General features: G+C 44.7%; 2 protein-coding genes across 5 annotated transcripts in view; one reads left to right on the forward strand and one right to left on the reverse strand.

Annotated features, from left to right (window-relative positions):
- LOC107373197 (dual specificity protein phosphatase 19) overlaps positions 1-7031 on the reverse strand; it is a 71307-nt gene extending 64276 nt beyond the window's left edge. Inside the window, exons 1-2 of the mRNA XM_054750422.2 lie at positions 6872-7031; positions 4312-4556 (exon numbers count right to left, since the gene is read on the reverse strand). Coding sequence (XP_054606397.2) covers positions 4312-4537 — 226 coding nt within the window. The 5' untranslated portion in view covers positions 4538-4556; positions 6872-7031. The remainder of the gene's footprint in view (positions 1-4311; positions 4557-6871) is intronic.
- Positions 6134-12481, forward strand: part of nckap1 (NCK-associated protein 1) — a 59432-nt gene continuing 53084 nt past the window's right edge. For all 4 annotated transcript variants that reach the window (XM_054750418.2, XM_054750419.2, XM_054750420.2 and 1 more), the window contains exon 1: positions 6134-6420. In XM_054750418.2, the coding sequence (XP_054606393.1) occupies positions 6313-6420 (108 nt within the window). In that variant the 5' untranslated portion in view covers positions 6134-6312. The remainder of the gene's footprint in view (positions 6421-12481) is intronic.

The raw sequence follows: 12481 nt of genomic DNA on the forward strand, positions 1-12481 counted from the left end.
TGTGGGATGACAACCTGCGTCCTTCAGCTGCTGGACCAGTCAACATGCTCCCTGAGATGAATTCCTTATTAATGACATTGATTTATTCCTGATTAGGAATGTATTTATTTAATACAGCAACAACGACCTTTGTGGAGCAAAAGATTGAGTGAGTGATTAATCCTCAGGAGCAACGACGAGGTGTCTGCAGCATGTAAAGAGCTTTCAGTTGACACACCAATGGTGACAAAACAACAAGCCAGGTGTTCAATTCTGACCCACCTGTAGCTTTTATTTATTTCTATGCATATCTTTGTTGGCCCTTGCAGGGGTCCTTGTAGTTTTCATTTCTCTTTTGAGTGTACAGCACTTTGGTGGGTCTCCTGGTCGATGGAAAGTGCTTTGGAAAAGAGATCTGATTGAATGTCCTTTGGATTGATGCAAAGGAGAAGTAAACACAACATGTCAGCACTAACAGCTGACCCTGCTATCAGAATGGTGGGGGAGCGCTGATGATTTGGGCTAGTTCTGCAACCACAGGCTTCGTTGGGTCACCCGAGAACTCCTCTGGATACCAACATATCCCAGAGTCTAATGTGAGTCTATCTGTCTGGCCAAAACAGGACAATGATCCCAAACACAGCTGCAGATTTACAGCAAATCTCTACAAACGGAAGTCAGATTCCTCCACAATAGAAACAATTTGTTTATTTCAATTTATAAGGCTCCTCCTTGAACCGTCACCTTATCGTGGTGGAGGAGTTTGAGTGCCCTAATGATCCTAGGAGCTATGTTGTCTGGGGCACTTAGTGCCCCTGGTAGGGTCTCCCATGACAAATTGGTCTTAGGTGAAGGGTGAGACAAAGAACGGTTCGAAGGATCTTTCATGGCGGTTAAAACGAAGAGTCGGAGTACCCGGCCCGGAGGGTTACCGGGGTCCCACCCTGGAGCCAGGCCTGGGGTTGGGGCCCGTGAGCGAGCGCCTGGTGGCCGGGCTTTCGCCCATGGGGCCCGGCCGGGCCCAGCCCGAACCGGATACATGGGCTCGTCCAACTGTGGACCCACCACCCGCAGGAGGAACATGAAGGGTCCGGTGCAATGCGAATCGGGTGGCAGACCAAGGCGGGAGCCTTGGCGGTCCAATCCCCGGACAAGAAAACTAGTTTTTGGGACATGGAACGTCACCTCGCTGGCGGGGAAGGAGCCGGAGCTTGTGGCAGAGGTTGAGCGGTACCGGCTAGATATAGTCGGACTCACCTCGACACATTGCATTGGCTCTGGAACCCGAGACCTGGAGAGGGGTTGGACACTCTACTTTGCTGGAGTTGCTCCGGGTGAGAGGCGGAGGGCTGGGGTTGGCTTTTTGTTAGCCCCGAGACTCTCTGCCTGTGTGTTGGGGTTTACCCCGGGGGACAAGAGGGTAGCTTCCTTGCGCCTTCGGGTCGGGGAACGGGTCCTGACTGTTGTTTGTGCTTATGGGCCAAATATCAGTTCAGAGTACCCACCCTTTTTGGAGTCCCTGGGACGAGTGCTAGATAGTGCTCCATCAGGGGACTCCATTGTCCTGCTGGGGGACTTCAATGCTCACGTGGGCAATGACAGCTTGACCTGGAGGGGTGTGATTGGGAGGAACGGCCCACCTAATCTGAACTCGAGCGGTGTTTTGTTATTGGACTTCTGTGCAAGCCGCAGTTTGGCCATAACGAACACCATGTTCGAACATAAGGATGCCCACCGGTACACTTGGTACCAGGGCAGCCTAGGTCACAGGTCGATGATAGATTTTGTAGTCGTATCATCTGACCTGCGGCCGTATGTTTTGGACACCCGAGTGAAGAGAGGGGCGGAGCTGTCAACTGATCACCACCTGGTGGTGAGTTGGATCAGATGGCAAGGGAACATGCCGCGTAGACCTGGCAGACCCAAACGCATAGTGAGGGTCTGCTGGGAACGCCTGGCAGAAGAACCTGTCAAGACGGTCTTCAACTCCCACCTCCGGCAGAGCTTTGACCACGTCCCGAGAGCAGTGGGGGACATTGAGTCCGAGTGGGCCTTGTTCCACTCTGCGATTGTCGAGGCGGCTGTTGCTAGCTGTGGTCGTAAGGTGGCCGGTGCCAGTCGTGGTGGCAACCCCCGTACCCGCTGGTGGACACCAGAGGTTCGGGGAGCCGTCAGGCTGAAGAAGGAGGCCTACAGGGCGTGGCTGGTCTGTGGGTCTCCGGAGGCAGCAGACAGGTACCGGATAGCCAAGCGGGGTGCAGCAGTGGCAGTTGCCGAGGCAAAATCTCGGGCGTGGGAGGAGTTTGGTGAGGCCATGGAGAAAGACTATCGATCGGCTCCAAAGAGGTTCTGGCAAACTGTCCGGCGCCTCAGGAGAGGAAGGCAGCAACTCGCTCACACTGTTTACAGTGGGGATGGGGAGCTGCTGACGTCAACTGAGGCTATAGTCGGACGGTGGAAGGAATACTTTGAGGAGCTCCTCAATCCCACCAATGCGCATTCCGAGGAGGAACCAGAGCTGGGAGGCCTGGGGATGGACTGTCCGATCTCGGGGGCAGAAGTTGCTGAGGTAGTCAAACAACTACACAGCGGCGGAGCCCCGGGGGCGGATGAGGTTCGTCCTGGGTATCTCAAGGCTATGGATGTTGTAGGGCTGTCATGGTTGACACGTCTCTACAACATTGCGTGGTCATCGGGGGCAGTTCCTAGGGAGTGGCAGACCGGGGTGGTGGTCCCCATCTTTAAGAAGGGTGACCTGAGGGTGTGTTCCAACTATAGGGGGATCACACTCCTCAGCCTCCCTGGAAAGGTCTACGCCAAGGTACTGGAGAGGAGGGTCCGATCGATAGTTGAATCTCAGATAGAGGAGGAGCAATGTGGTTTTCGTCCTGGCCGTGGAACTGTGGACCAGCTCTATACCCTTGCAAGGGTGATGGAGGGGGCATGGGAGTTTGCCCAACCAATCCACATGTGCTTTGTGGATTTGGAGAAGGCTTATGACCGTGTCCCCAGGGGCACCCTGTGGGGGACGCTCCAGGAGTATGGGGTGGGCTGCTTTCTGTTAAGGGCCATTCAGTCCCTTTACCAGAGGAGCGTGAGTTTGGTCCGCATAGCCGGTAATAAGTCGGACCTGTTCCCAGTGAGGGTTGGACTCCGCCAGGGCTGCCCTTTGTCACCGGTTCTGTTCATCACTTTTATGGACAGAATTTCTAGACGCAGCCGTGGTGTGGAGTGTGTCGAGTTTGGTGGCAGGAGAATCTCGTCTCTGCTTTTTGCGGATGATGTGGTCCTCCTAGCTTCATCCAGCTCTGACCTTCAGCTCTTGCTGGGTAGGTTCGCGGCCGAATGTGAAGCCGCTGGGATGAGGATCAGCACCTCCAAATCTGAGACCATGGTTCTCGACCGGAAAAGGGTGGCTTGCCACCTCCGGGTCGGGGGAGAGGTCCTACCTCAAGTGGAGGAGTTTAAGTATCTCGGGGTCTTGTTCACGAGTGAGGGTAGGAGGGATCGGGAGATCGACAGGCGGATTGGTTCGGCGTCTGCAGTGATGCGGACGCTGAGCCGATCTGTCGTGGGGAAGAGGGAGCTGAGCCAGAAAGCCAGGCTCTCGATTTACCGGTCGATCTACGGCCCAATCCTCACCTATGGTCATGAGCTTTGGGTAATGACCGAAAGAACGAGATCGCGGATACAAGCGGCCGAAATGAGTTTCCTCCGTAGGGTGGCCGGGCTCAGCCTTAGAGATAGGGTGAGGAGCTCGGACATTCGGGAGGGACTCGGAGTAGAACCGCTGCTCCTCCGGATCGAAAGGAGCCAGTTGAGGTGGTTTGGGCATCTGGTCAGGATGCCTCCTGGACGCCTCCCCGGGGAGGTGTTTCGGGCATGTCCTGCCGGCAGAAGGCCCCCGGGTCGACCCAGGACACGTTGGAGAGGTTACATCTCCAATCTGGTCCGGGAACGCCTTGGGGTCCTGCCGGAGGAGCTGGTGGACAAGGCCGGGGAGAGGACGGCCTGGAGCTCCCTAATTGGGATGCTGCCCCCGCGACCCGGACCCGGATAAGCGGAGGAAGACGAAGACGAAGACGAAGACAATTTATAAGGCTTTTGGTCATCTAAAACATTCAAGTACAGAGTTCAGAGGTTGGGGAAAAGTTGTTCAACCAGAAAGTGGGTCTCTTTGAAGGCCATCTTCCTAACTTGGAGGTAGAGTTCTGGCTGTAGGTGTTTTAATAACAATCATAGCTGAATTGAGTAAAATTAGATGCCTTGCTGAGGTCAAAATGTGTACCTATGTAGAGGTAATTATATATGCATTAACCAGAGGACTGTTACCCAGCAGAAGGAAGGGTCTGACCACTCCAACTTGAAGATCCAGACTCGTATCTTCTACAAATCCACATCCACTTCCCTCCAGCTCCTCGACCTGCTCCACCTGTCCTTCTCCTTCGTTGCTCCTCCTCTCAAGCAGCTTCTTGCCTGTCACTGTGGTCACATGGGTGCATTGTTTTTTCAGGCGGTCTTTAGAAAAGCCCTGGATTTCCTGTGCCAGTGAATGCATCAGTCAGCACTTGAAGCAGCTGAAGAAAAAAAAGAATCAGGTTAATAGAAATAAGAGCAGCGCTTTGGAAAAATGATCTGTTAAAGCAAAGACAAATTCATATTTAAATATTGAGGGAAAAGTCTAAGATAGGCAAATTTAAGAAAGAAAGAAAGAAAGAAAGAAAGAAAGAAAGAAAGAAAGAAAGAAAGAAAGAAAGAAAGAAAGAAAGAGAAAACAATGAATAAATAAATAAAAACATTGTTTAAATGATTAACAATACGATTCAACTTGGGCTATTAACAACAATAAAAACTTGTGTGTAGTTTATATTCTGCATTTTAAACATAAATTGAAACCGAAGCTGCTGCTGCAGTGTCTCAAAGGTGTGTTTTCATTGGTTGATCGCAGACAGGAGTCATAAATTTTCAAGCAGTGCTTGCAGTCCAGGACGATTCAATTCTGGGCTTGGAGGGCCAGTATCCAGCACGTTTTAGTTGTTTCTCTGGTCCAACACTAAATTCAGTGGTTGAATCATCTGTGTAGCAGCTCATCAGGCTCTGCAGAAGCCTGTTAATCACCTACTAATTGAAATCAGGTGTGTTGAAGCCGTTAAACCCAAAACGTGCTGGATACTGGCCCTGGAGGCCCGGAATTGTAAACTGTCTGAAGCTGATTTGGGTCTTGAGATGGCTCAAAAGGCTGTTGCAGAGCCAGTCAGACTGAACAACCACAGATATACAAATCACCCTGATGTTCACAGTTTTTTTTACACGATTCTACTCAGGATGAGGGATTTGGCTAAATCAGAAGGTCATCAGAGGCCTTAAGAGCTGTTTCAGTGGAATGACCTGACTGGAAACTATCATAGATGTAATGTTCATCAAGAAGAAGAATTATGTGTACTGAAACACTAATTTCCCTCTGGGATTAATAAAGTACTGTTGAATTGAATTGTTCTTAAGCCATCTTTTTCCAAGATCTTGGAGATTAACTGAAGTTTAGAGATCAGACAGAGATAACCCAAAGGGGAAAAATGACTTCAGTTTATTTTATTTATTTATTTTAATTTTAACGGAGGGTTCTGGGTGTTTTTTTTAATTTTTTATGGGACTTCCATCAATCCACAAGAGTAAAAGTCTCAAGTCAGACAAACACGCATACCTCAAAATATCTGAATCTTAAAAATAGTTTATTGTTTTGTTCTCTGTTAAAATTCAATCTATTTTCTCCCTGTTTTGAATTAATTCTGGCTAATGTCGTTTACTTAAAATCCCATCAGTTAATCAGTGTTGTTTATCTCACTGGCCCTAGCCCTAACGCATCTTTATTGGTTCCTTTCATTTAGACTTCATTTTATTTGAAGCATCTTCAATACCGCTTCAATATTATATATATATATATATATATATATATATATATATATATATATATATATATATATATATATATATAATATTAAAGATTATCCTGCATATAGTGCATATGTTTTCCTCAGCCGCATATGAAGATTTGAAGTTGTAACGTTGGAGATTATATTAACGAAGGACCGTGAACGCATCACGCCAGGCTCGTAAAACCAGGACAACTCCTCATCCCTGTGAACGAGAAAAAAAACACAGACAGGGAGACGGTGGGGTGGAGTACAGGAAGCTGCTGTCCACGAATATCTGACCATGGGCGAAATCTAATAACTACATACATCACGGTTTTTATTTTTCCTAATTTTTCGGGCCAGAAGCGGCAGATTTTTTAAAGTTTTTTTTTCCTGGATCGGATCAGGGATAAGCGAGAAGATGTCTCGGGGAGTGATCCAGCCTAGCCAGCAGAAACTGGCAGAAAAACTCACCATCCTCAACGACAGAGGCATCGGGATGTTGACCCGTGTTTACAATATTAAAAAGGTTCGCACACACTCGCACCAATGTATCGTGAATAACCACAGAGACCTATGAACACAGACAGGATTCACGGAGTTCAGCTGCATCCCAAACCGGTGTCTAAGGGTTTAGAATAGACCAATAAATGTGAACAGATTGATACATTATTTGATTATGGGAGCCCATACACAGTCCTGACGTTTCTGCGAACGTAAAAAGGTTTTTTAAAACAGTTGCTTGTTCGTTAACAGACTCTTGATTTGTAATTATGCAATTTCTTGCAGCATCCTTGGCTGTGAGCGAAGCTAGCACAAGCTGTCGCGTTAGCTTGCGGTAAACCAGTTCACCGGGTTTTGAGGACTAAACCGTATTTTCATTGTATTCAAATGTAAATAAGCGCTTATCATCAACGATTTATGTACGGAAATCTATTTTAAAGTCAAGAGTGAAGTCAAAACACCTGAAATTGTCCAACCTTCAGGCCTTTGCTGGTGCTAACAGCTAGCTGGCGTCGGCTTTTAATGGCGGCGGCTTCTGGCTAATCTAGCAGTCGGGCGTCGTCTCTGCTCCACCAAAATCCCAAACACGAAGCTCCAAACCCCCGGCTACAAATAATACCGCAGCTTGTCTCCGAGCTTGGATCTGCGAATTGTAAACTAAAAACAACCGGGTTTGATTTATCTCACCAAGATGTCAGCTAGCAACATCTAGCTTACTCCTTACATGAAAATGTGAAAGTGAAAACATGATTCGTTAATGTGTGTTTGGTCTATTTTGTTTTCGGGTATTTCTAGTTGTCTGCTAGTGTAAATTACTATTTATAAGGCGGTATTAATTATTAGTGCCAGGGATAAAATATAATGGGTTTGATTTTGCAGTGTTATAAAGATAAGCTGCCCATGTTGTAACTTGACTTCATTAGCAGGTGTTTTCTTTTAATCTCACCCAGGTAAATATTAGCAGCAACTATAGTCATGTCACTTTGGGGTGGGGGGGTGGGGGGGGGGCACATTTCTAATTGTGTAAATGAACGATCTGTGATTTTCATAATTTCTGGCTATTTGGAGAATCTGAATAAACATGAGAGGCGACTTTTAAAAGCTAAAAGCTTTGATTTTTTAGGACATGGGGCGAAACTTCACGGAGAGGTCATACACCATAAGTCAAAAACAGCAGCAAAGAAATTTATTATTATTTAATTGGGTTTAAAGTATTTTAAATACCCTTTTTTATATTCCATATAAATCAAATTCAGGAGCGTTTTCTTGTGTTTGACTCCAAAACTGGCCTTACGTTGGCTGGAATGCTTTACTCTGTTTATTAAAGGTTTTTCTCTTTAGATAGTCTGAAAAATAACAGAAATGCTAACTTTAAGATTGGTCTCTGAGGAGAGATTGCAACAACAGCAGAAACTACTGGTCATCCTGTGAGTTTATTTGGGTCAGATCTGTAAGCAGAAATTGCAAACTCCCAACAGATACCAACATTTAATTGTAGTGTGTTGAGAAATCAGACTTTTATAAAAGACAGATGTGTACTTCAGAAACAAGCATGCTGAGGTTTAATCTCCCAAGTTTGCATTTTAAAGCACACAGCTTGCATCTGATCTGAAGACGTGGCATTGGTTGATGGGGACCCACATCTGATGCCTTAAGAGACGAGGTTAAATAAGGCTTTGTTCATGGTTTTAGACCAGCGGTCTTAATAGTGAAAGAGCCAGTTTGTAGGGTTTAGATTGAGTCATTGGTTTGTAGGATTTTCAAGAAGTCAATGATGCTTTCTGAGTTTTGATGACAGCAGAGTAGAAGTTAGAGCCATCACTTTCCTCATCTTTAACAGTTCGCTTTCTTATACTCATTGCTCTGCATGATCCCCATCTTGAATAGAATTAGTTCATATTGGAAACATATTGTTACACATAATGAAAATGTGTTTTTACTTTGTGTGATTGTGAGACAGTACAAGCCTGATTGTTCCTCCTTAAAACCCCCTTCCTTTTCTCCCTTCCTCCACTTTTTCCACATTCGTCTCATCCTTACATCTATCTTGACCCGTTTCATCACCAGTCCAGCGGATCTCTACAGAACCGTGGTTCATTTACAAACGTATACGTTTACTCCATCCAAAATCAACTGCACTCCAACAGTAGAAAGTTGTAACTGGAACAACAATGTGGAGATGATTGGGCTCAATATGGCATCAGGTGTAATTTAGCTTTATGAATTTATCTCTAATAAAAAAAGAAATTAATTTTAATAACTAGTGTTGCTTTAATTGTGTAATTATGAAGAAAGCTGTTTGTTCTAACCTTAAAGAGAGTAATCTATGCACATTAACAGATACATTATTATCCTACACAGATTTTAACTGGAGGGCCACCAATATGATCTTTTTTAAGACCGATGCCAATACCAACTTTTAAAGAATTTTGCTGCCGATATCTAAAGCCGTTTATTAAGGTCGACGTATACGTTTTAGCAGCACATTGATTGTAAAAGACAACTGAACACTCACTCTGTGTGCAATATAAATGAAATAGCTCAATAAAGCTCTTAATATTTATTGAACTTCAAATATAAAACAAACTCTAAACATCAGTGATGCACCAATGTGAAATTTTTGGGCCGATACCAATATCCGAAATTAAGATCACTGTTATGGCCAATAAGCGATATTTGCCAATACTGATATACTGACACCAGTGCTTCTAAAATCAGCAGATTTTGTACAGAATTAAAAATAATTAAAGCTGATTTTATGTTATTGTGTACACACAACACACACATTAACGCTTCTGAGATGATTACAATTGCTATCACAAGACTAAACAAATGCACATCACCCCCCTTACCCTCTGAAACAGATGAAAAAAATGGAGACAAGATGGAAAAATATAGTTTATATCTGCACGGTTTTATTTATCGGACCGATACCGATATGTTATAACATGACTAACATCAGCCGTTATTGATACCGATATATTGTCCATCCCTACTAAACATTAAAAAAATGGTGTGTTGGGTCCTTCGGGTCCTTTCTTCAGTCTAGTAGTGATGGCAGTTGGCCACACAGGTGCTTGATTTAAGAAAAAAAAAGTTTTATCGGCTTATAAAAATAATTTCGACCGATATAGAAAATTTTGAATTCATCAGTCGACCTCTAATTTTACCTATTGTGTTTTTCATTCATTATCCATTCACTATTTGCAGATAAACCATAATCTTTAGATTATAGTTTAGTGTCAGTCTCAACTTTTAAGTTTCTCTAAAAGTCTCCATGTAAACAGATATCCAACACAATCGCTATAGCAACAGGGCCTTTCTAACTTCACCAAGTCATGTTTCTGCCATCATGTTTTTGAGAAGGTCTTGATTGGATTTAATGTAATGATAAACCCTGTTCCAATGGGATGGTAAACATTTGAAGCCCCTCACGTCTTCATATTTATAATTACACTTTACTCTAGTGTTTCCTATTAAGTAAAATATTGAGTGTAATTTAGAAACGACAGTTTTTCCATCTATAAAATCCTGTTGGCCATAATTAAAAACCATTCTGGTCACAGTGGCCCAAAAGGGGACAGTTAAACATAAATGATTACTTACTGGTGGAGGAAATGCAGGCTGACATTTAACAAAGGGCACACCCCATTACTAGAGACACTGTTTTTCCTGCTAGTCCTAATTTCCAGGACAATTTATGGGTTTGAGGGGGGCAAGTATCCCTCCGTAAAACTTTTTCTCTCAATGACCTTTTTATCCCAAGTTGCCCTGAAGTAAATGTAACCCTAAATGTTTCTGAGATTAATTTTTCTGTGCTATTAAAAGTGAACAAAGAAATTTTGAGTGGCTCCTTGTTTGGAGATTTGCCAGTAAAGACTGTGTGTTCATTCATATATATATATATATATATATATATATATATATATATATATATATATATATATATACAGGTCCTTCTCAAAAAATTAGCATATTGTGATAAAGTTGATTATTTTCTGTAATGTACTGATACGCATTAGACTTACATATATATTAGATTCATTACACACAACTGAAGTAGTTCAAGCCTTTTATTGTTTCTAGTATTGATGATTTTGAAAACCCAAAATTCCTATCTCAAAAAATAAATATATCATGAAAAGGTTCTCTAAACGAGCTATTAACCTAATCATCTGAATCAACTAATTAACTCTAAACACCTGCAAAAGATTCCAGAGGCTTTTAAAAACTCCCAGCCTGGTTCATTACTCAAAACCGCAATCATGGGTAAGACTGCCGACCTCACTGCTGTCCAGAAGGCCATCATTGACACCCTCAAGCAAGGGGGTAAAACACAGAAAGAAATTTCTGAACAAATAGGTTGTTCCCAGAGTGCTGTATCAAGGCACCTCTGGGAAGTCTGTGGGAAGGAAAAAGTGGGGCAGAAAACGCTGCACAACGAGAAGAGGTGACCGGACCCTGAGGAAGATTGTGGAGAAGGACCGATTCCAGACCTTCGGGGACCTGCGGAAGCAGTGGACCGAGTCTGGAGTAGAAACATCCAGAGACACCGTGTACACGCGTGTGCAGGAAATGGGCTACAGGTGCCGCATTCCCCAGGTCAAGCCACCTTTGAACCAGAAACAGCGGCAGAAACGCCTGACCTGGGCTACAGTGAAGCAGCACTGGACTGTTGCTCAGTGGTCCAAAGTACTTTTTTCAGATGAAAGCAAATTTTGCATGTCATTCAGAAATCAAGGTGCCAGAGTCTGGAGGAAGACTGGGCAGATGGAAATGCCAAAATGCCTGAAGTCCAGTGTCAAGTACCCACAGTCAGTGATGGTCTGGGGTGCCATGTCAGCTGCTGGTGTTGGTCCACTGTGTTTTATCAAGGGTCAGTGCAGCTAGCTATCAGGAGATTTTGGAGCACTTCATGCTTCCATCTGCTGAAAAGCTTTATGGAGATGAAGATTTCATTTTTCAGCACGACCTGGCACCTGCTCACAGTGCCAAAACCACTGGTAAATGGTTTACTGACCTTGGTATTACTGTGCTCAATTGGCCTGCCAACTCTCCTGACCTGAACCCCGTAGAGAATCTGTGGGATATTGTGAAGAGAAAGTTGAGAGACGCAAGACCCAACACTCTGGATGAGCTTAAGGCCACTATCGAAGCATCCTGGGTCTCCATAACACCTCAGCAGTGCCACAGGCTGATTGCCTCCATGCCACGCCGCTGTTGAGGGTCTGACCTCATGAGGAAATTACTATGCAGTGATTTTCTCCAAAATGACTGTGCTTAAATTGCTCTGAAAAGCAAATAATCACATCAGCGCCAAGAAACTTCATTTCCCATGATGCTTTGCACACGGAAGCATTGTGATGACGTCACCGCCTAGTACCAGAAACACGTTCTGCGCATGTGCGGGAAGCCGTGGAGCTTTTCCCGCAAACTAAGACCATAAATCTTCAGCAGAGACAAAGAAACCTCGTTCTTTTGCCCAGGATACCTGGCGGTAAGGACATGCTTGTCAACGCTCCGACAACTTGAGCACGCGGAAGCTCTAAGTGCCAAGTTGAGCCACGCAACCGCTGGAAACCACTCTTAACTCCATCGGGACCTGACTGGGAACGAGCGGAGCTCCATTCAGCTCTCAGAGACGCTGTAAGTTGTCAAACTCAGCACAAAAGAAACTTCGTTCTCTTTGTGTCCAGCCGTGGAGAAACACACGTGGAGCCAAACAACGGAGAAAGCATCAAACCGACGGATGACGCTGAAAACTGCGGAGAAAAACGGAGAACCGTCAAATCATAACAGCGGGGACGCCTTGCTGCTTCATCTGGTGATCAGAAAACTCATTTTCTCTCTCCTTTTCTTCTCCCGTTTCCTCTATAGTCCAGAATAAGCAATAAAACCGCGCTATTGCTTAAAAAGTAGCTTCGTGTTTTCCTCTTTCGCTCCCAATTCGTCCTTCGGGTCATTTTGAAAGAATAAACGGCTTATTGATCATCGCTAATATCTTTAGTCGTCAGCTCTGGCCAGGCTGCCGACTCCTTTTAGATTAAATAATTTACAAGTGACCCTTTTGTTGTTGGTTAACTTTT

The sequence above is a fragment of the Nothobranchius furzeri genome, chromosome 12 (genome assembly GCF_043380555.1).
Source record: "Nothobranchius furzeri strain GRZ-AD chromosome 12, NfurGRZ-RIMD1, whole genome shotgun sequence".
Taxonomy (NCBI): domain Eukaryota; kingdom Metazoa; phylum Chordata; class Actinopteri; order Cyprinodontiformes; family Nothobranchiidae; genus Nothobranchius; species Nothobranchius furzeri.